Genomic DNA, 24,394 nt, shown 5'->3' with positions numbered 1-24,394 from the left:
GTTGCCTACTTCCCATGACGACTTTTTTTTTACTGAGCTCTTGGGGATGCAGAGCTGCTCACAAAAGTGAGGTGGGGGATAATCAAACCAGACCAGCGGCCCCTGCTCAAAGGTGCCCAAAGCTTATTTTCTAACACAGCCTGTCACATCACATTTATCATCCCCAAACCAAATGTTGGCTTGGTTGGCAATTGTCAGCTGCATTTTAAAGTATTGTTCACTTTGCCTTCCATCATGTTTTTCTCACCTGGTTATCCTTCCCTCTGTCTACCAACAATTTTAAAATATTTCCCTTTTCTATTTTATTCCTTAAACATTAATTTCCCTCAGATCTTCTCTTCACGTGTTCTACGTTCACTTTCATATCCTTTTTGTTTTTAATCGTACAATTTTCTTTTTTATTTATTTATTTTATTTTTCGCTGCATTGGGTCTTCCTTGCTGTACATGGGTTTTCTCTAGTTGCAGCCAGCAGGGGCTACTCTTCATTGCAGTGTGTGGGCTTCTCATTGCAGTGGCTTCTCTTGTTGTGGAGCATGGGCTCTAGGCACACGGGCTTCAGTAGCTGTGGCACGCGGGCTCAGTGGTTGTGGCTTGTGGGCTCTAGAGCGCAGGCTCAGTGGTTGTGGCGCATGGACTTAGTTGCTCTGCGGCATGTGGCATCTTCGTGGACCAGGCGTGAACCTATGTCCCCTGCACTGGCAGGCAGATTCTTAAGCACTGTGCCACCCTGGAAGCCCTTTTATGTGATGCAGTATACCATTTTTGTATGGGTAATTCTGGGCACTAATTTTGTGAGTTTTTCAAATATGTGTACAGATTTTTATAAATACGACTCTTTTGTAATTAACTCATGTGCAGCCTCATCCTGTATAGCTTAACAGTGAATGCGCCTGTGTGGTGCCTGGGCTCACAGCCAGGCTTGTGTGGCGTTCCCATGACTTCGTGACTGATTGGTGTCTTCCTATGTGGACTGTGGCCTGGCCAGAGACCCTCACACATCCCACTGTGGGGCAGCCAGGACTGTTTCCATCCTCCTAGCATGCTCATACCCCTGCTCATGCCCTGCCCACACCTCTCCTCCAATAGAGACCTATGCCCTCCGCGACAGCTCCCCATGTGCTGTTGCTCCCTATGTGCTGTTGCTGGGATGTTTATACTAAAAAAAAAAATCTTTGAATTATGGGTCCTGATGGGAATACTTTTTCAGCATGTCCCACTGTCCCATGGAACTTATTGAAACTGATTTTATTATTATTCTTCTGAGTCTCTTCTTTCCCTTTTCTATTTACTAGCATGACCTATTTTACCTGCTTAAAGTTTTAGAAGCATTTGTCAAACTTGTTTTTTGGATTACCTAGGGACTTTGTTGGTCACTGCCCTGTATATTTAACAAATTCTCCAGATGATTCTGGAGAAGATTAAGAATCACTGTCTTAGAGAGTCATCTTTACTTTCTTTCACTATGCATATCCAGTGTTTTACTATGCCCTCTTGACTCTTTTGCCCACATTGTATGTCAGTACATTTACTTGATATTTCTATAGTGGTAGCCAACCTTAGGTTCTTAGAACTTCATACTTCCATTGTCTCATATATGCATTTCTGAGACATTTTTCCCCAGACATTGTTTTAATACTCTTATTTTCCTGCTTTAAAATCTTCAGTAAATTTCAGGCACAAATTTGTATACTATATGATATCAATCATGTTTTAAAAATACAAAGAATGGGGCTTCCCTGGTGGCTCAGTGGTTGAGAGTCCACCTGCCGATGCAGGGGACACGGGTTCGTGCCCCGGTCCGGGAAGATCCCACATGCCGCGGAGCGGCTAGGCCCCTGAGCCATGGCCGCTGAGCCTGCGCGTCCGGAACCTGTGCTCTGCAACGGGAGAGGCCACAACAGTGACTCTGCAACGGGAGAGGCCACAACAGTGAGAGGCCCGCATACTACTGCAAAAAAAACAAAAAACAAAGAATGGAACTTCCCTGGTGGCGCAGTGGTTCGGAATCTGCCTGCCAATGCAGGAGACACGGGTTCGAGCCCTGATCTGGGAAGATCCTGCATGCTGCAGAGCAACTAAGCCCATGTGCCACAACTACTGAGCCTGCGATCTAGAGCCCGTGAGGCACAACTGCTGAGCCCATGTGCCACAACTACTGAAGCCCATGTGCCTAGAGCCCATGCTACGCAACAAGAGAAGACACCACAGTGAGAAGCATGCACACCGCAATGAGTAGTCCCCACTCACCGCAACTAGAGAAAGCCCACAGCAACGAAGACCCAAAGCAGCCAAGAATAAATAAATAAATAAATAAAAAATAATAAAAAAATAAAAATACAAAGAATGAAAGGATATACACTAAAAAATGTTAATACTAGTTTTCTTTGGGAATAAGATTATGAATCATTTTTATTTTCTTTTTTTTTTCTGTAATAAGCATATATTTCTTCTGTAATTGAAGGGAACCTACATTTTTTTTTTTAAACCCGCAGTGTTTCCTTATTGGCTTGTTTTAAGAAGTGCAAATTCCTCTGTTGGGCTTGAAAGACCCCCATGGACAGCTTTTATCTTCCCTCTTTTCCCACCATACTCTCAGAAGTCCAATGGTTCTCAAAGTGTGGGCCCTGAACCATTAGCATCAGCATCACTTAGATATTAGGAACACAAATTCTCAGGCTGCCATCCCAGACCTACTGAAATCAGACTCTGGGGATGGGGCTCAACAAAGAGTGCTTTTAGAAGTCCTACAGGTGGCTCTGATGCATGCTACAGTTTGGGAACCACTGTACTAACACCTCTCTTCTCATTAGCTATAAATTTCCTGCTCCATCTAAGCCAGTGTACATGCTAGTGGTTCCCAAGCTTTTCTGCACATTGAAATCACCTAGTCAGCTTATAAAATACTAATCCTGGCTCACATCCCCCGGATACTCTGATTTTGTTGGTATAGGGTGTGACCTGGCCATTGGGACTTTTTAAATGCTCCTCAGGTGATTCTGTCATTCAAGGTTTGTCAGCCACAGTGCATACCTTTGCCTTTCACTCGGTCAGCCCTTCCACAGGAATTCCTCTCTCTTCACCTGTTGCTAATCTCTGCTTTTTTCTTTTCTGAAAACCTGGTCACAGCACACCCATTTTAGGAATTCTTTAATTATCCTCACCCACTCCATCAGACCACTCCTTTATGATTCCAGGGATGTTTATGTAAACTGCTTTACAGATAGTCCCAAGTCTCACTAGGAGTTCATATTCCTAGTTGACAGCTCCTTGAGGACAGGAAGCTATTCTTTTCCTTTTTTAAAAAAATCTCTCCCAGCTCTGCTTCCTATTCAGCATTTTTGGGTCCAGCAGATACTAAGATGGAAGTATGACTATTCTGGAATACTCAGATAATTATTGTTGCTTCTTTAGGTTCTTTTCATTATACATTATATTTTAAGATGTTTCTTTAATTTTTATTTTATCCTAGTTGCAACAGATCAACTTCATGAGCCTAATGCAAATAGTAGGATCATCCTTTGCTAACCTCCCGGATATACATCAACTTCTACAGCAGTCTCAGTCTGTGCATTTGGTGGGAAGCCAAGGATCAAACCCCACAGGAGGGAGTAATGATGTTGAAGACACCAGTAGAAATCTGAAGGAGAGATTTTTCGTTAAACCACAACCCATGGGAGAGTACACCAGAGAGCCTGGCAAGAACAGCCCACACTGCCATAAAGAAATTGTGCAATCTGATGAAAATAGTAAGGGAAATTTACAGGTAATGCATTTTAAAATACCATTAAAGTTGTCCTAGTAGTTCATTTGTTGGTTATTTGAGTAAATAACTTATTTAGTAATTATATTCCACCTCCTCCAAAACATATTGAACATCATTTAAAAAGTAGGAGTTCGTAATATATTTTAATCTTACATAATATTTTTTTTCTCTTCCAGAATGTTCCACATAGGAGTGTTCCTTTTTGTCAATTAGAAGGCCAAACTCAGCATAGAGGACTAACTCCAGCATCTCAGAACTTACCAACCACTTCATTGTCTCCAGCCCCTGCTGGAAATACTCACCTCCACCTTTTGTCCACGTCTTCTGCCATTCTGAAGACACCTGAACTTATCCCCACTGCCAAAACTTTCAGACCTGGTGATGGTTTTCCTTTGCTTCAATTTCAGCCCAAGCCTGAATTTAAGCCCCTTTCCTTCCATACAGAAAGAGTTCCTCAAGTTCCCTTCAGTCCTCCGCCACAGCCAAGAGTGGCTTGGGGATTATCTGATTTCTTCCAGCCTCCTTTGCCAAAGAGAGCAATGGACACTACTTCAATGTCCCATTTGAATTTGAGCCAGTATAATACTGAAGCCATAAAAAAAGCAGTTGAGCAGAAGAAATGGGCAGAAACAATAATTACAGAAATCCCTAAGCATGTGAACTTGGATCAGTATGTTGGACGAGAAAACTTGACACCTCAGCAGGACTCTGCAACATTTATAAAACCAGAAAAACTGTTTGATGTTAAGCCAGGGCCCTTTGAGATATCTCCTCAGAATTCTTTTGGACTTCCATTATTGCACCTGCAACTTAAACCTCCTTCTGTATTTTCCTCTGCCTCAAGAGCATCAGTTACAGTTCCATCAATACCTATTAGAACTGTAGCAGAAGAAAGCAAATACCCAAGACTATCACTACTTCATTCATCTCTATCGCAAGAAAATATGGTAATGATTTTTGCAGAGTGATACAAAAGCACAGTCCTGCCTTTTTCATACCATAAATATACACTCAGTGAAAAGCTCTTACACACTTCTTTTTAAAGAAATAATGCTTCTGTTGTTGAAAATAACATACAAAATTTGGTTTAAAATAATAATGGAGTACCTTAAAGGTTTTAGGTCTTTTTCGTGTATCAGTACCAGAGTTTTCTAGACTCTTTCAAAAAGATGTTTCTGAGATTCTGCTCAGAGAAGAAATAAGTAAAATAAAATGACCAGTGTTCTTGTGTGTGTGTGTGTGTGTGTGTGTATCTGTCTGTCTGTCTAGAGGGAGAGCTTTGTTTGGGGTTCGTAGCAATTGTGATATGATTCCCTTCAAATCTACCACAGGTTAAAATTGTTAAATTTAGACCCAGACCTGTAAGTAGTTTTACATATTAAAAAATTGTATCTTTTTAAAATACTTTAAACACAAAGATTAAATCTTTATAAACCCACCAAATCATCTTTAAAGTTGTAACCTTTGATTTATGAAATTAAGATTGTTCAGGTTCTAGTTTTGTAAGTCAGTATAGTTGAGTGAGTAATTCATTCTCTGGTACACGTTTAAGATTTGAAAATGGTGCTGGGAAAAGAAATGGTCATTCCTTAGAAAAAGTACTTATCGTGCCTTCCTTTCTTCTGAACGTATTATGAACAAAAAAGAAAGGATTAAAGGAGTGGAAAAGTAGACATTTTGGGAAGGTTCTAAAGAAATTTTTTTTTTTTTTTTTTTTTTTTTTTTTTGCGGTACGCGGGCCTCTCACTGTTGTGGCCTCTCCCGTTGCGGAGCACATGCTCCGGACGCTGAGCCAAGAAGGAAGTTTTTTTTTTCTTTTTTTTTAAGAAGGAAGATTTTTTTTGTGTGTGTGTGGTATGCGGGCCTCCCTCTGCTGCGGCCTCTGCGCAGGCTCAGCGGCCACGGCTCACGGGCCCAGCTGCTCCGCGGCATGTGGGATCCTCCCGCACCGGGGCACAAACCCGCGTCCCCTGCATCGGCAGGCGGACTCTCAACCACTGCACCACCAGGGAAGCCCTAAAGAAATATTTTTAATTAGAATAGTATAATGAACCCCCAAGTTACCATCACCCAGCATCAGTGGTTATCAACATATTGCTAATCTGTTCCATCCATAATCTCCACCCATGTGCATCCTCCCTATTCCAAAGAATTTTAAATCAAAGCTAGACATTATATAACTTCATTTATAATTTTAAGAAGGAAGTTTTTTTTTTTTTTTTTTTTAAGAAGGAAGATTTTTTTTTTGTGTGTGTGGTATGCGGGCCTCCCTCTGCTGCGGCCTCTCCTGTTGCGGAGCACAGGCTCCGGACGCGCAGGCTCAGCGGCCATGGCTCACGGGCCCAGCCGCTCCGCGGCATGTGGGATCTTCCCAGACCGGGGCGCGAACCCGGTTACCGTGCATTGGCAGGCGGACGCGCAACCACTGCGCCACCAGGGAAGCCCAAGAAGGAAGATTTTTAATATGAAAAAGAAATTAAGAAGATGAGGACTTTTAACATAATTTCTGAAATAAAATGCCCAGTTGAAATTTTCAGGAAATGATTTCTAAAATCATTTGTACTTTAAGATCTGCGTACTCGTCTTAACAGTCCAAATCAGTTTGTTTTCTTTGATATGTTCTATCTCTTGCACGTCTTAGTTTAATTTAAACCAATGTCTTTCTCAATTTTTTATTAACATATTGCCTAATTGAGGTTTGTAATTTTAAATTACTGTGCTTTGTTTCTTATAGTACCAAAACCCACAACTTATTCCACTTGAAAACCTTATTGCATTTAAACAAATGCAACAGAAATTAACGCATAGTTTATTTGAACAAGGCAATCCTGGACACCTCCAGCTTCTACAGGTCAAAATAGAATCATCTGAATTGAGACAAGGAAAGGACAGTAAAAAAAGGCAAGTTTTAAGTGAAATTTTATTTGAGTGTATACCTGCAAACATACCTGCAAGTTTATTATTAATGACAATAATATAAGACGGAAGTTATCTGGTTCAACCTCCCAGCCTGACACAATTGCATATTCAGTTTCCTTGTCAAGTGTCATGCATTTGAACACATTTTGTGATGAGAAAAATTCCTATAATGTGAGAAACAAATACTATTATTTTTTACATTTTATTAAGGAATTCTTTCCTGGCATTCATAGGCTAGAGGTTTCTTTTTACATTTTTCTCTAACAGGATGAGCAGTCATCTTTTGCAGCACAAATATTTGATATCATGAAATCTTCCATATACTGTCCAATACACTGAAGTAACATTTATTGTTATTCATCTTACCATATCCTCCAGACTCTTACAGGAAGCAGTGATGTGAATTGTTTCAGGGCACTAAGAAATGCACATGTAAAAAGCAAGGCTCTGACTTCTAATGAAGAGCATTTATAATGTTTTACTCATAATGGATGTTCAAAACATGTATTAACTGGTAGATTCTTACTTAGTCTAGAAAATACTTTAAAAATTTCACATTTATCAGACCCTAAAATCTACTACCAGTGCTCTCTTTCCAGAAATGATCTTTCCTTCCATCTTTTCCAGGTAAACCCTCTTCAAAGTAAGTTTTCCCCTTAACTTTTTGGGCTTTCCTTCCTCCTTGCTGGGATTTCCTCCTTGCTGAGGTGACTGAGTTTGCCTAACTTCTTCAGATAGGTGAATGGAGGTATCCAGTAGGGTTTCTGGGGCCAGCTTAGAATCTGCAGAAAAGAGAATTTGAAAATTACCTAAAAGGTGTAGGTCTAACCTGGGACTCTAGTGACTAACACAGTAAAGTCAGTTCAGTAGTAGAGGAACTAGAAATAACTTTCATGGGTCCCTGATTTCTCCTTATATTTGCTTGTATTCTAGCAGAATATCTTGCTAATTTAATTAAATGGCACTGAAAATAATTTATTGACAGAATTTTGATAACTGTCCCACTGCATAGCATGATACAAATGAAAAACTGATGTTACTAAAATAGTAAAAATATATTTTACACTATTGTTTTTAATAGACAAAGACGACGAGCTGAAAAAGAGCTGCAAGAAAAAAGATCAGAGAAGCTAAGGAGAAAACCAAGTGTGCCTTTCCAACCAGAGGATTTCATCATTAATGATAATGATTCAGAAATAGTTATGAAACCCAAGGTATAGAAAAACTATAATACATTCTTCCCTGGTCTGCATGTACACAGAGTTTGGAATGTCTGTGGTTTATCTAGTCGTCTGATTGCTGGAAGCTTCTGATTGTGACTAGGAAAACCTTAACATCATTAAGCACATAAATCTCTGCTGCATCCCTCTGTGCAACAGTAGACAAACAGTTGTGAATGTGAAAAGCAACTTGTTGGTAAATCAAAAACTGTAGTTTAGAGCATCTGCTTGTGTGACTTATATTTGAAATCACTCTGCCTTTTTTCTGTGACATCTTAATGCATATCATGTTATTTGGGTTTCTCCTATGATAGTTTCACCTAACTCTTTTAGGTGCCTCTAGGATTTCCCAAACATAGGTTTGTTATGCAACCTATATTTTATATCAGATCTTTGCAAACATTCCTTCTAAATTTGGTGACTATTTACCTGTATTTGCAACAAGAGTTTAAATAAACAGAAATAGTTTTGTTTACTTGAATCTTAGCACCCTTTTTTCAGTAAGTTCTCAAGAACATGTCTAGAGGCACTTAGTAAAATGTTGAGTCCATGAACAGTTTTGATATTATTTGTGAGTTAAAGCTAGTCTTGCAGGAGAGAATTGCATATTGTAATTTAGTAACTGCATTAAATTGGTATTCCTTTTTCATTGTTTGACTTGTGAATTTCGTAAGCATCTTTGTGGAGTTACTTTGATAGGGTAAATAATTTGATAGAATAAATATTTCTAGAATTAAAGGATTTTAAACTATACCTAAAAAATCAACATTTCTCATAGCTATTGAATATTTATTTTCAAAATAATGTCTGTCTTTGAGTTAATCATAACTTGATCATTTGGGGATTCATTTAGGAGCAACAAGAACATCATGGTTCCCAGCCTTTGGAAGACTTTGACATTCCTTTTGGTATGTATATGCATGATTAATGTCACATCTCCATTCAGAGTTAAAATCAGCTTTCTAAAAATATGTAGATACCTACCCACTTCCCAGGGATACTGGGAAAAGTGGAAATGTTTATGTAAGTGTTGTATGTTGTAAGCACTGTTAAAATGTTAGTTATGATATATGAAAAAATAATAATAATAAAAATAAAAATATGTAGATAAAAATGAGACCAAATAATTTTCATGTTATCTTTGACAGGATGGTGTGTATGTGTGTATGTGTTTGTTTTGATGTGTTATCCGTTAGAGCAGTGGTTGACAAAGTATGGCCCACAGACCAGATCTGGATTACACCTGCTTTTGTGAATCAAGTTTTATTGAAACACAGGCATGCCCATTTATTTACACATTGTCTATGACAGCTTTCGCATTGCAGCAGGTTCCATTTGTTGCAAAAGGGACCATATGGTTCACAAAGCCTAAAATATTTATCATCTGGCCCTTTACAGAGTTTACCAACCCCTATAGTAGAGCAATGCAATTAATTAGAATCTCAAATAAGATATTGATATATAAGGCCTAAAAGGAAATTATTGGAGAACATGCCTAGAGTCAAATTAATCATAGAAGATATATGTACATTAAAGTAAAGGAATCAGTTCAGAAAAAAGAACTTGTTTATAGATAGTAAATTCTTTTCTTTCTTGAATTGGTCAATTCATTTCTTGCCACTGAATGTACCTGTTCCCCAAGCCTTTCCCTTCAGTATTTTTCACATATATACACACAAACACTCTTGTGCCTCTGCAACCATTCACTCTCATGACTTCAGCTCTTAAATTTTTTTGGTGACATTCAAATATACACCTTCCCTCTCTTTCTTTTCTACTTTCCCCTTAAATTCAACATGTTCATGGGAGTTCTTGGTGGCCTAGTGGTCAGGATTCTGGGCTTTCACTGTGGTGGCCCCGGGTTCAATTTCTAGTTGGGGAACTGAGATCCCACAAGCTGCATGGCGTGGCCAAAACAAAAACAAAAAAAACATGTCCACATTTTAAACTGGCATTTTTCTATTAGTGGTATCACCACTCGTTTGATTGGACAAGATTTTTACCTTGGAAGTCACCCCTGATTTATCCCTCACGTCTGTTACCCCATTCCTTCACTTAATCCTTGACCTGGTGCTCCCTCCCTTTCTCGGTGCCACGACCCAGCATCAGGCCTCTGCGTGCTGAGCAGTTGTCTCCTCACTGACCTGCTTAGCTTCTGTTTCTCAGCTTCTTAATCTGTCTGGTGTTCTTCTTTTCCACGCACTTGTCTTAAAACCATTTTCTTTTTCATTCTTGATAACATTCTTTCTCTTCACAAAGGTGGTACATATTCACTGGAGAAAATTTAGAAAATGCAAGTAGAAAATAAGACCAATATTAAAATCTCCCATAATCCTTCTGTCTAGAGGTAACCAGTGTTAATATTCTTCTAGGGTTTATTTTCTGAATATCCCTACTCATATATATCTATAAATATATATATGTGTGTGTGTGTATATATATATATAAAAAGAATACCTCCTCTACTTGTTTATAACTTACTTGTTTTTACATACTAGTATTAAGGTATATATCTTTTCATTTTACTAGATATTCTTCTACAATGTCATTTAAAATGACTGCGTAGTACTCCAGTGAATGTATATTGTGTCATTCCAAACAACAACAATTCTCCAATTCTGTGACATCTACTGGGTGTCCTATAATTCAATTCCATTCTAACATTAATAACCTAGAGTTAGCACAGACCCCAGAGGTTAAGGAATCAGTCCCAAAAGACTCCCTATTTCCTTTAGACACCAGCTGCAAATGGGGTCCCCCAACACCTGCATTTTTGTCTGGTCAAATATAAATGCAGGGATTCCCATGACACCCCCACCACCACCAGGTTTACTAATTCTCTAGAACAACTCTAGAACTCACAAAAGCACTTTATTTGTGGTTACAGTTTCATTATAAAGGATACAACTCAGGAACAGCCAAATGGGAGAGATGCATAGGGCAAGGTATGGGGTTTGAGGACACAGAGCTCCCACACCATTTCTGGGTGCACCAACGCCCAGCATACCCACTTAATCATCAACCTAGAAGCCCCCTTAGCCTCGTTGTCTCAGGATTTTTACTGAAATTTCATTACATAGGCATGATTGATTATATCATTGGCCATTGGTGATTGAACTCCAGCTGCTCTCCCTTCCATGGAGGTGGGGGTAAGGCGGCGCTGATAGTTGGTTCCTCTGGTGACCAGCACCCATCCTGAAACTATCTAGGGGCCTGCCAGGAGTCATTAGCCTAAACTCAGATATGATCAAAAGGGGCTCATCATGAATAACAAAACATACTCCTACCACTCAGGAAAATCCAAGGGTATAAGGAGTTTTGTTCCTGGAACCAAGGACAAAGACCAAATATAAATATTTTTTATTATACTACCAAGTACCATCATTGATACTCTTTTATTCTACTTAGACTCCCTGGGTACTCTCCCAGGAATATCCACATCTAAACCCAAACTCCCATAATAGTCTTTGGACTTTGATTCTACTTCCTGCTGAATGTTTCCTCCAGCGTGGAAATTACCTCAGGTACAGCATGTGCAGTCTGAATTCATTATCCCTTCCCTACCAGCTGGTTTGTTCTTCTGTGTTCTCTATCTCCATTTGTGTCACTACCAACTTAACATCAAAACACACATTATTCTGAGTTCTGCTTTCCCCTTCCCCCTCTCAACCAGTCAGTAGCCAGCTCTTGCCTATTTTACTATCGTTGTAATTCTTAAATTTATCCTCTCTCCTCTATTCCTCACCATTACTAGGTACTTATTTGAACTGCTGCAGCAGCCTCATCTATCTGATTGCCTTACTTTAATTTTATCCACTCAAATTTATTTTCCACACACTCGCTGGGGTGGTTTCTCTAGAACATCAGTCTGACCATATCATTTCCCTGCTCAACAACTTCTACTGGATCTTCATCAGCCAGAAGAATAGGTTTCTAGCCTGGGCATACAGAGTCCTTCACAATTTTGGTTTTAATTCTACTGAGCTGCCTGTGAGGGTCAACTTAGATGCCACTTCACTCAGAAAGTCCATTTTGGTAACATCTTGACACTGAATTCCTCACCTCCCTTTAGTTAGGTACTCTGCTTCAGGGCTCCTGGTAATATGATTGCTTCCAATGTTTTGTTATATTTCAGAAAAGCTCCAGGATGATGTTAATACTTCAGCTGGATTGCATTTCATGGCCTCTGTAAAAAAGAAAGTTAAAGAATGTCAGGATGCAAGTACAAATATAGACCCAGGTAAAATGCTATTTCACTTTAATTTTTAAAATTCATTACATTTTGCAATATTTAATATATCTCAACTTTTTTTTAAAAACAGTGATTTAAAGGGAATTAAAAATTATGTGATAGGGACTTCTCTGGTGGTCCAGTGGTTAAGAATCCACACTACCAGTGCAGGGGGCCTGGGTTCGATCCCTGGTCATGGAACTAGATCCCGAATGCCTCAACTGAGAGATCCTGCATGCCACAACTAAAGGTCCCTCATTCCGCAACTAAAGATCCCACATGCCGTAACTAAAGGTCCCGCACATGGCAATGAAGATTCCGCATGCCACGACTAAGACCCAGTGCAGCCAAATAAATAAATAAATATTTAAGTTAAAAAATAAATAAATAAAATTATGTGATATTACTCATCCCAGCTTCTTGTCCCCAGCCCTGGTATATACTTTACAAATTTTAAACTAAAATTAAATTTTAAATTGAATTTATGATAACTTTATTAAAACGTAATAGGTATTTGTTTAAAAATGCCGTGGGGGCTTCCCTGGTGGCGCAGTGGTTGCGCGTCCGCCTGCCGATGCAGGGGAACCGGGTTCGCGCCCCGGTCCGGGAAGATCCCACATGCCGCGGAGCGGCTGGGCCCGTGAGCCATGGCCGCTGAGCCTGTGCGTCTGGAGCCTGTGCTCCACAACGGCAGAGGCCGCAGCAGTGAGAGGCCCGCATACCACAAAAAAAAAAAAATAAATAAATAAAAAATAAAAAAAATAAAAATAAAAAATAAAAATGCCATGGACTACATCCTAAATCATCAGAAATAATATATATATATATATATATATATATATATATATATATATATTCTAAAATTTTTTATTTTTGGCCGCACCATGCAGCATGTAGGATCTTAGTTCCCTGACTAAGGATTGAACCGCACCCACTGCATTGGAAGAGCGGAGTCTTAACCACTGGACCGCCAGGGAAGTCCTGGTAGAAATAATATTTTGAATTTGGGTTCTCTGTGCCATAATTGACTTTACTAGAATTTCATGCCTAAGATTGAGAGGCCTGAAGCTGTGGCTACTGAAGTTGAGTTAAGAAGAGAAGGGCTAGATTGGGTTTAGTGTGGGAAGAATATATGTAACTGTGTCCAAAAATAGAGGAAATAAATGTTGGAGGAGCTATTATTTGGAATTTTGCCTGACAGACTTCTTTATTAATGTAATGAATGAATGTATTAGGTGGTTTCCAGTATTTTTCTCCTATGAATGATGCTTCAGTGAGTAATTTCTTGCATGGAGCCTTTTTTGTTGTTGTTGTTCATCACTATGATTTAGCTAACTTTTTTATCCTTTACCAATCTAGTAGATTAAAGAAAAAGGCCTCTAACTCTTATTTTAATTTTTATTTCTTTCTGAATGAGGTTGAGCATGTACAGGTTTTTTTTTAATAAGATTTTTTTGATGCAAATGATGAGTGCACATTTGAGAAACATTCTTAAATGTATCTTTGAGAAAGCCTTGGAGGTACTTGACTGCTCTGTAGTCTTCTAAAGTCAGCAGTCTATTTGCTAGAAGTTTGGTATTCATTCAGGTGATCAGGCCCAGGATATAAATAGTAATAAAATCTAAAATTATCATATTAATTAAAAAATTAAATTCTTAAGCTGTCAGTATACTTTTCTACCACGTTTTATACACAATATATAAAAATCTGCACTTGTATATTTTTTTCTGTGCTTGTGAAATACTTTTTCTGTTTTCTCTTTTTGTCCCAAATCTCCTAATTGACTACAAGATAAAGATGCTGCTTCTCAAGAAGTTGTTTCTGAATGTCATAAAAATCAGCAAATCATTTCTTCCTCATCAGGTGTGATTTCTTTCTTTTTTTTCTGAGAACACCATGACTAGTTAAAGGTTATGTCTGCATGACGGCTGAAACAGGAGTTACCAACCCCCATAAAAAAAGCAGTTAAACCAATCAATTGATTTAATAGAGATAGAATGATAATTTAAGTATTTTCACTTTCCTTTTTTCTAGTTTTTAAAAAAATTTATTTATTTTATTCATTTATTTTTGGCTGCATTGGGTCTTCGTTGCTGCACACGGGCTTTCTCTAGTTGCAGCAAGCAGGGGCTACTCTTCGTTGCAGTGTGTCAGGTTCTCATTGCGGTGGCCTCTCTTGTTACAGAGCACGGGCTCTAGGCAAGTGGGCTTCAGTTGTTTTAGCACGTGGGCTCAGTAGTTGTGGCTTGTGGGCTCTAGAGCGTAGGCTCAGCAGTTGTGGTGCACGGGCTTAGTTGTTCCATGGCATGGGGGGATCTTCCTGGACCAGGGCTCGAACCTGTGTCCCCTGCATTGGCAGGTGAATTCTTAACCACTGTGCCACCATGGAAGCCCTTTTTTTCTAGTTTTTTGGTTGTCATGTGGTTTAAATTCAAGCCTTGGTGCCAAGTTTCCAGTACTCAGTATTGCAACGAGTTATATTTTGCTTGTGAAATTTGAAAGTAATGTTCTATTAAAAATACAATGCTAGGAAATAAGATTAGAGTTGTAAGACAAAAGGCACAGAGTTAGCCTGCTGACTTATTGTGACAGGCTTCTATATTGTTTTGAATAGGAAGCTAATGACTTTTGTAAAATTAATATATTAAACATTTTAAGTGGTAAAATTTAGCTATGGTCTTTATATATACTAAGAACCACTGAATTGTACATTTTTAAAGGAGGTGAATTACATCTCAATAAAGCTGGCTAAACAAGCGAACAAACAACAAGAAACAGTGTTGAAAGTAAAAAAAATAAATTAGTTATGATTAATTTCCTAAAGCCTGGTTTTATTGAAATTTTAAACAAGCAAAAATGACTTAATATATCTGAAACTGAAAAATGAAATTATAGCATTTTCTTGGTATGACTTAGATATTTCATTATTCTTGTGAGTCATTCATATGGGAAAAGCAATAGTCAATATGCATCAATTCTGAATTATTCTAGAGTAATTTGCCCTTAGAATAGAATACAATTTGCTTTAATTTATTTATACCTATGAAACTTCTACTTAGATTTTCAACAAATATCCTTTTTTTTTTTTTGGTTGCGTTGGGTCTTCGTTGCTGCGCGCAGGCTTTCTCTAGTTGCAGTGAGCAGGGGCTACTTTTTGTTGTGGTGTACAGGCTTCTCACTGCGGTGGCTTTTCTTGTTGCAGAGCACGGGCCCTAGAGCACGCGGGTGTCAGTAGCTGCAGCGCGTGGAGTCAGTAGTTGCGGCACGAAGGCTCTAGGGTGCGCGGGCTTCAGTAGTTGTGGTACGCGTGCTCAGTAGTTGTGGCTCACGGACTCTAGAGCACAGGCTCAGTAGTTGTGGTGCACGGGCTTAGTTGCTCCGCACACAGCATGTGGGATCTTCCTGGACCAGGGATTGAACCCGTGTCCCCTGCATTGGCAGGTGGATTCTTAACCACTGTGCCACCAGGGAAGTCCCTTCAACAAATGTCTTTAATGTTGTTTGTTGCTAACTTTTTCTTACCAAGTTAATGACATAGAGCCATTTACAGATTTTTTTACTATCCTGATTTTTCTTATTTTTAGAACATGAATCTTTGAATGTTCCTCAACTTTTGGCACCAGATGTATATCTGAATCTCAGACTTTCCACTGAAATATCAGAGAAACCTCTGTCACCTTCAGCAAGTGAAACGGTACTAAATTTGAAAGTTTTAATAAGAAGTTTTAATAATACCTTTGTGCTAAATTTTATTATGGTCATCTGCATTATTCAGTTGTATAGGTGAAATGAGGCCAAAAATCTCATCTACGTAGATTTGTTGGAAAGGTCAAAAATTAGTTTAAAATATAAATGTTGTGCCCCCAAATACTGTAAACTAAGACCATCACACATACTTCCTGCAGTTTGCCCTAAGTTAGGCTTATGTAAGCTCTTCTTGCCTTGAGAATTAAACCTTTTTGGGGCAGGGGTAGGGTAGAGTGGCCGTACTATAAGTAAAAAGAATGTAACCCTCTTTGATTTTGTGTGTTTTGGTTCAGATTGGACACACTTACATAAATGTGATTGACATTGAAGCTGATGATCTACACAAATTACCTGTTAGAGAAGAGCCTTCAGATGATAATAGTATCAAACAGCAAAGCGATCGTCTAGAAGTCCCATCTTCTGCCGAATTACATTACATTGCAGCTTCAGTTACTAATGCTCTTCCACTGCACAATTTTAAGAGTCAAGGTAATAATTTTTTCTACTTTTAAAATACATTTAAAACATTTTGAAAAATTCTTTAATATAGCATTGTTACCCCTACTTATGTCTCTTAGCTCTCCTCCAAATCCACTGTAATTTTATTTTATTTATTTTTTTAATAAATGTATTTATTTATTTATTTATTTATTTTTGGCTGTGTTGGGTCTTCGTTGCTACGTACGGACCTCCTCTAGTTGCGGCAAGCGGGAGCGACTCTTCGTTGCAGTGTGCGGGCCTCTCACTACAGTGGCCTCTCTTGTTGCGGAGCATGGGTTCCAGGCACTTGGGCCTCAGCAGTTGTGGCACATGGGCTCAGTAGTTGTGACTTGCAGGCTCTGAGCACAGGCTAAGTAGCTGTGGCACATGGGCTCAGTTGCTCCGCGGCATGTGGGAACTTCCTGGACCAGGGCTCGAGCCCATGTCCCCTGCATTGGCAGGCAGATTCTCAACCACTGTGCCACAAGGGAAGTCCAAATTCACTGTAATTTTAGATGTTTATATTTACATTTAGAAATGTTATATTAATCTTTTAAATACCTCGTTTATAAGTTTAGAATCAATCTTTTTATGCCTTTCATATTCTTGATAGAATCTGGCAATTCCGCTATGGATTTATTTTTTAAACCTGCAAAAGTGTCTCCAACCTGTCTGGATGGAAGAAGCTGGAGAGCAGGCATTCCAGAAGTGAAGGAGCCTTGCATCACCTCACCTCCACCATCAGACATACAGCAGGACAAAGGTGAATGCCCTAGATTTATAGCATAACTTTCCCCTTTCTCTGAAGTACCGTTATATTAGAAATAAGCACTAAAACTTGATCATTGCAGAGGAAACCAGTAAAAGCGTTTTTCCCTTGCTAAGGAGAGTAGGGGCAGATAGGTAAATGTGATAGAGTCATGGTTCCAAGCCTGGGACCCAGGGATATTGTGCAAGGAAACTACAGATCTGTTTGTGCATGTCTTTTCTCAATTAATGAGGCTAAAAATAAATATCCTGTGGAATTTCATGAGTGTTTTGGTGTTAAAAAGGAATTCTCATATTTTAGAAGGTGGGAAGTTCTAGAGTAGCACATAGAAAATACACAGGCTTGGTAGCCAATAGTACTTTGTTAGTAAAATATTCAGTTTTATAGTCATAAATCAGGTTGCATTATTGTAAAATATTTGCAAGATTTAGAAGAATGTTTCTCCAAAACCTAAACTTATTACATGCTGCGAATCATTAGATTAATCTAGTATGTAATCAGACTTACTGCAGCAGAGACCTAATGTCTCTTCTGGCTTCCACACCTGTTGGGAGGAGTGGACCTAGCCTGTGGTCATCAGCTGCTTGGGTGCAAAGTCCAGCACTGCCTTTTCATTGTGCATCAACAGCAGACACTCAGGAGATGTGAGGAGCAAGGAAGGGATGGGTAGCAGGGAAACTTAACCTTAGGATGTGTTAGAGCATGTGTATTACAGCTGTGTATACAATAAGTGCCAGCATTTCAGATTTTGAAGCCTTTGCCCTCTCTCTCCCCTGCCATGGGACTGCTAGGTGCATGGGTAGTGGAGGGAGGATGTATGAAGCTGACAGTCTTTCAGGCTGGGGAAGTGTGTGGGGAAATGAAAAGACCTTGGCTTTTATCAGTAGATTCAGATAGAACAGACCTGGCTTTTCTCAGCCCTGTTACTTAATAGCTTGGAGACTTTTTGCAGGTAATTAACTTTATCTGATCCTCACTTGTATCTCTGTAATATACAACCTCATAGGGTTGTCATGAGGGTTACATCTAGCCAAATGCCTGTGACTACTTAAGTACCCTGTTAGTTTCCCTTCATTTTCACACCAACTTGACTTTTGAAATTCTGACAAGCTAGAATGGGACTGATCTCCCTGTGACCTCAGAATATCTTAGGACAGCATTTTAAATGACTCTAAGCTACAGGTTAATTTCCTCCATCAGTGAGATCAAGTCTATATTCAACCTTTTGGAAGATCCTTCTCTGGGGAGATCGGTCATGAAAATATGTCAGTGGACCTTTCTACTATTACTAAAGAGAACTTAAAAACGCCAATTTAAAAGGAAGAGTTTTATATTTTGAAGTTAAATTCCATCGTGGTGTATACATAGTATGCTTTAAAGACTCAGAATATAGTCACAGTAGAGTTGAGTGGGATTTGTATTATAAGAAAAGGCTGGGAGAAGGGAGGGACAGGGTTCTTAGGTATTTAAAACAAAAGCAAAAGCCAAACAAACAATACATTTCTGTTTTAGTGAGACCTCACCATTTTGAATGACAGTAGCTTACTATTTTAGAAACCATCTCCAGTAGGAATACTATCAGTAACAGCAAGCAGAGCTTTGCTAGGGAGAGGGAGAGCATTGCAGGGGAAGTGGAACTCAGTATTTAAAATCACCTCCTAGGTGATTTTTTTTCAGTTAGTCAGTGAGAGTGGAACAGTTTCTCAATAGGAAGGGAAACTAGTTTCATTATGTATGTAGGCCATTCCTGATTTTGAGCACATCCATCTCTTTTTGCTGTATTTTCTACTTGAAGTTTGCACACCAGATTCTTTCCTGCGTGAATAAGGAAGATACTGCAGGCTGCCAAGAAACAAGGATAGGTGGCAAAGTACTGTGAGAGTCAAGCTAAAAAAAGGGTAGGGCCAAAACAGGTAGGGAAAGATTGTTGCCATTGCCAACACTGGAATTTACCTTTATCTTCTCATGGGAAGCTTCTCCTTAGACTGGGACTGAAAATATAATCACTACTTAACATTTGTTTAGTAATTCACGGTTTTCAGAGTATTTTGTTAGATAATTTGATCTTCACAAAACCTCTAGGAGTTAGGTAGGACAGGCATCATAATCCTCATTTGACCAACTCTTTATTCACTCAACACTAAGTTAGGGACAATATATTGGGACTGAAGAAGAGGATAATACCAGGCTCTGTGTCCTTGGGCTCATATATGGGGGGAAGGAAGGCAGGGAAGTAAAGAGATGATTATGATACAGCATGGTAAGTGCAGTTACAGTGATAAGGATGAGACTGTTGGGAAATGTAGCATCTAATCCATATCTGGGGGGATTGGGGCTATTTAGGGGAGAGCCACCTAAATGGAATCTTAAAAGTAGGATCTAGCGAGGGAAAGGTGCATACAGATGGAGAGAATAGATTGTGCAATGACTCAGAGGTTTGATGGAGCTTGCTGAGTTTGAGAAAATTAAAGTTCAGTGTGCTTGGAATTTTTGTTTTTTAAAGAAATAGCGAGAAATGAGCTGGATGGGTAGACCAAGGAAAGACAATTCCATTGTCTCTCATACAGAGACATTTGAACTTTTAAGGTGAAGGCATTAGAGAAACGCTGAAGGATTTCAGGTGGAAAAGGAAAAATACCAGATTTGTGTTTTAAAAGATCTCTCTAGGGCCTGTGTGGAAGTTGGGCTAGAGAGAAGTGAAATAAGTTAGAGATAAGGATACTGTTTGGGGTCCATTGGTTGTGAAAACTTCAGCTAATCACTGGTAGTAGGAATGAGGAGATGATTGGTACGTGGATCCTCAACATTTGGTGTCACGTTGGAACTGAAGGAAGGAAGAACCTCGAATGTGTCTCAGGCCTCTGGCTTGGGAAACTGGGTGAATGATAGTGCTACTCCCTGAGCTGGGGAATCAGGAGGAAGGAGCAAGGTGAAAGGGCTGAAGTGATGAGTTTGGTTTTGTATGCTTTGGGGACAACCTAACTGAGATGACCAGGATACAGAGGGATTTAAGGGCTGGGGCTCAGAAAGAGTGCCATTTGGATGTGAGAGTCTCAGCAGTGCATCTGAGACCTCACCCAGAGAGGGTGGATGGAGTGAGAAGAGACATGAGCTGAGACTGGCGCCCTGGAAATACTGAAGGGTAAAAGGAGTGGGTGGCGGAAGGAAAGACCAAGACGACAACTGAGAAGGGAGAGCGAGATAGGGAGGAGAAGACCCAGAAGCCAAAAGTGTTTCAAATTTGGGACAGGAATCAGTTGGGCTATATGTATATGTGTAACTGATTCACTTTGTTGTAAAGGAGAAACTAACATACCATTGTAAAGCAATTATACTCCAATAAATATGTTTAAAAAAAAAAAAGAATCAGTTGGGCTTAAGAGTAGAGTCAGTCATTGGCTTTGATATGGGTCTTGGGAGGTTTAATGTTTGCCTAAGAGCCCACGTAGAAGCAGTAATGGCCAACATTGGACCTAGGTTTTACTGTGTGACATTGTTGGTTTTCAAGTAGAGTTTTAAAAACTCATGAAAATAGTAAGGTTGCTTTTTGGTGAAGTGTATTTTTGTAGCAGAAGATAAAAGTAACATTCAAATTGCATTATATATGGAACTTTGTGGTAATGGTAACACTGTTATGTATTCTAATCTCACAACAAAGACAAATCTCAGAAGTCAAGAAGCTGAAATGGTATATCTAAGTATATTAAGTTAAAACTGATTTGGAAGAGAGTGTTATATTGACTTAAAATGAGGTCTTCAAAAAATTAGATCATCAGCATCTACTTCTGTTTTAATTGTAGTCAATTCTGATATTACCTTTATTAATATTTAGATACTCCGAAGCCAGATCTTCGATTCAAGGAACCAAGCTCAAAGTCAGATGCCGCAGACTACCTGCCGTGGGAACTACTACAGGATGTCTCTGCTACTCGTCCTGCGCCAAGCTCTGCAGCTCGCCGGCTAGAGCATCTCACCTCAAAGCTTCAGAGAATTGATGAACAGCTGTTAGCAATACAGAACATTGCTGAAAACATAGAGCAGAATTACCCGAGACACATCATGCTAGACCAACTTTGTATTAAGGTAGGCTGTCTTTATTTTAGTTTTTTGTTTGTTTCCTACTTATTAAATTTGTAGTGTGATATAATTTTAGACTCTTGATTTTTCAAAATAATTGGAAATTTGGTTTCTTTAGGCTAGGGTTTCTCAACCTCAGCATTGTTGACATTTGGGCCAGATATTTCTTTGTTGTGGGAGTTTGTCCCATGCATTGTAAGATAATTAGTAGCATCTGTGGTCTTGACCCACTAGCTGTCAATAGCATTCCCCTCAGCTATAATAATTAAAAATGTCTCCAGGCATTGCCAAATGTCCCCTGGGGGACAAAATCACTCCCAGTTGAGAACTACTTAAACATTAAGCTTTTTTTTTTTTTTTTTTTTTTTGTGGTATGCGGGCCTCCCTCTGCTGTGGCCTCTCCCGTTGCGGAGGACAGGCTCCGGACGCGCAGGCTCAGCGGCCATGGCTCACGGGCCCAGCCGCTCCGCGGGATGTGGGATCCTCCCAGACCGGGGCGCGAACCCGGTTCCCCTGCATCAGCAGGCGGACGCGCAACCGCTGCGCCACCAGGGAAGCCCAAACGTTAAGCTTTTAAGAAGAGAACTCTTGCTTCCTACCAGGAAAGTAAATATATGAATTACAAAACCAGAATGTGGTTTTGCTCATAATTGAGCATCATTTTCTTCGGCAAGATTTTTATAACTTTACAAACATTGTTGTCCTTATATTTTAAATTCTGTTTCTTTCAGATATTTTATACAATGGGATTACTTTAGAAGTTTTCTGTATCTTTAAAAAGTATTCAGAATAAAGAGAGTAATGTTTATGTATATTGATATATCATGGTAGTTAGACCAATAGAAAGGAAGTCTCAAACGTTAATTACTTACTTTGCACAAACATCCTGTCTTTTTTTTTAGGAAATAAAATTTATATAAAATAAAGGTTAATGAACAAATGGTAAAAATATTTTGAATGTGTTAAAGCCTTATATTGAGAAATGCAAATTGGTTTGCAGGAAAAGAATTCCATCAGTGACATGTCTAACAAATATTCCAGGTTGCTAAGATGTTGATATTTTAAAAGATAAATTTATTAGGTTTATAGCATTTCTTTAATCCAAGCATTTAACAATTAAAAGGTTAAGGTTAAACATATGTGAAACTACACTGAAAAAATATATGAAGTAGGACTACTTTTTTTTTTTTTAATTTTTATTGGAGTGTAGTTGATTTGCAATGTTGTGTTAGTTTCAGGACTACTATTAAGTAATGACATTATGGTGTTTCGTTGGTTGTTTTCCTTTTTGTTTTTAATCCAGGTTTAGATCTGTTACATCCAAATTAATGTTGAGTGTCAGAGTTGTCCTTGGAAGTCCATATTCCAAGGAATCACTTTCAAAATCCCTTATCTTCTAGTTTATTAAGCATATCTAAAGCCAGATATGTTACTTACAGCTGAATCTAGTCTCGTTCCTGGCTTGTTCACTCTCTCCAGAGCCCATGAATCATTCGTTCCTTTAACAAACATTTATCAACCTTCTACCACATGCTAGGCCCTGGGCTAAGTTCTGGGAATAGGAAAGTAAATAAGGCATAATCCCTACTCTCAAGGAGCTTAGAATCTAATAAAAGAAGATAGATGTATGCACCAAAAATACATGTGAACAGGGTGCTGTAAGGACACACAGGTACATATGGCCTGTTGTGACTATAGGTAAGTGAAGCTATGGCACCAGAGGAGGCTTCGTAGAGGTGATTCTTGAACTGATAATGAATTGATATTCATCAGTTTGATGAGCAAGGGGTGATGAAAACATCGTGAGCAAAAGCAGAATGGCATAGAGTATTTGGGGAACTATATCAATGTTAGCGGAAGGTAGCAAGTTGATGGGACTGGGCTTTAAGATGCCTGGCAGGAGAGGTAGGTAGGGCAGATAGGGAAGGATGGAAAGTGTTGTTTGCCGTGCCAAGAGAGTAGGATTTTATTCTATAAGCAGGCAATAGGGAACCACTGAGGAATTTTAAGCACTGAAATGATATGATCAGACACTCTGGCAGCCATGTGGTGAATAGAATGGATAGGAAAAGACTAGGAACAGGGAGATTGGTTGGGTCACAGTAGTTCTAGGCTAGCTGTTTGTTAGACTCAACTTGGGAACTTGTCAGAAGTGCGAACTCATGGGCCCCATACCTATGAAATTTTGATTTTAGGTAGGTCTGGGTTAGAGCCCAGGAATCTGTATTATTAACAAGTTTCATAAATGATTCTTAATCAGTTAGCTCTATATCAGGTCTATTGATTGGTGTTTGGGATCTGGTGAATAGTACCAAGCCAAGAAATAATAATAACCTGAACTTTGGCGCTGGGGATGGAGGGAGGATGTAGCAGGATTCAGAGGTTGAGTGGCTGTGGGAAGGTGAAGAATAATGCAGAGATTCACAGTAGAGTCCAGATTTCCAGCCTGGGTGAATGTTGGAGTCATTTTCTAAACTAGGGTAGAGGAAGTGTATGTCTTTTGGGAGGAGTAAGACAGAGATTTCAGTGAGGGCCATGTGAGATTTGAGGTGCTGTGAGATTAGTAGGCATTTGGATATCTATTGATACTTCTGGAGCTCAGGAGCTAGATCCGGGGTGATTGTACAGATTTTAGAGTCATCAGTTAGGAGAAAGTTCAAATTATAATAGTGAGGGCACTCACCCAGAGAGAGCATATTGAATAAGGAAAAAGTGGGTTAAGATCAGAATTCTGTGGGTGCACTAACTTTTAAGGATGGGGATTCAACAACAAAGCTTAAGAAGGAACAATCTGAGGGAAGGAAGAGGCTCAGGAGAAAGCAAGCCAGAGGAGGAATTTCAAGAAGAATTTCCACAGATCTGGGTCATTAGATAAAAGGACAGCTGTGCATGTCAAGATCACTTGGGATGCTTTTTCAAAATATACGTGCCAGCCCTATTGAAAGGGGTGGGGTGGAGAGAGAGGAAGGGGAGTGACTTTGCAAGGAGGAGGGCATAGGTCACACACTTGTATTTTTTGAAAGTTCCCTCAAATTCTGATACAGTTCCCCTCTCAGCCCAAGCCTTTCCAAACTGGAAGGTAGGAATTATGTCTTTTGCTTGGTGCATGGCAGGCAATTGATAACTTTATTTAATGGCTGTCTTTGTGCTCTCATTTTTATTTATTTTTTTTTATTTTTATTTATT

The 24,394-nt window shown here is 39.2% G+C and overlaps 1 protein-coding gene across 7 annotated transcripts in view; it reads left to right on the top strand.

Moving 5' to 3' along the window:
- Window positions 1–24,394, top strand: part of CPLANE1 (ciliogenesis and planar polarity effector complex subunit 1) — a 144,083-nt gene that overhangs the window by 59,953 nt on the left and 59,736 nt on the right. For 6 of the 7 annotated variants that reach the window (XM_028492851.2, XM_028492849.2, XM_028492850.2 and 3 more), the window contains 11 exons: window positions 3,472–3,765; window positions 3,942–4,712; window positions 6,500–6,666; window positions 7,766–7,898; window positions 8,758–8,812; window positions 12,040–12,144; window positions 13,927–13,998; window positions 15,720–15,829; window positions 16,176–16,371; window positions 16,976–17,125; window positions 20,964–21,214. In XM_028492851.2, coding sequence (XP_028348652.1) covers window positions 3,472–3,765; window positions 3,942–4,712; window positions 6,500–6,666; window positions 7,766–7,898; window positions 8,758–8,812; window positions 12,040–12,144; window positions 13,927–13,998; window positions 15,720–15,829; window positions 16,176–16,371; window positions 16,976–17,125; window positions 20,964–21,214 — 2,304 coding nt within the window. The remainder of the gene's footprint in view (window positions 1–3,471; window positions 3,766–3,941; window positions 4,713–6,499; window positions 6,667–7,765; window positions 7,899–8,757; window positions 8,813–12,039; window positions 12,145–13,926; window positions 13,999–15,719; window positions 15,830–16,175; window positions 16,372–16,975; window positions 17,126–20,963; window positions 21,215–24,394) is intronic. The other variant, XM_024125357.3, reaches the window with a different exon arrangement.

This window comes from Physeter macrocephalus, chromosome 8 (genome assembly GCF_002837175.3).
Source record: "Physeter macrocephalus isolate SW-GA chromosome 8, ASM283717v5, whole genome shotgun sequence".
NCBI classification, from domain to species: domain Eukaryota; kingdom Metazoa; phylum Chordata; class Mammalia; order Artiodactyla; family Physeteridae; genus Physeter; species Physeter macrocephalus.
The sequence above is the reverse complement of the archived record's forward strand: the minus strand, read 5'-3'. Positions and strand labels throughout refer to the sequence as shown.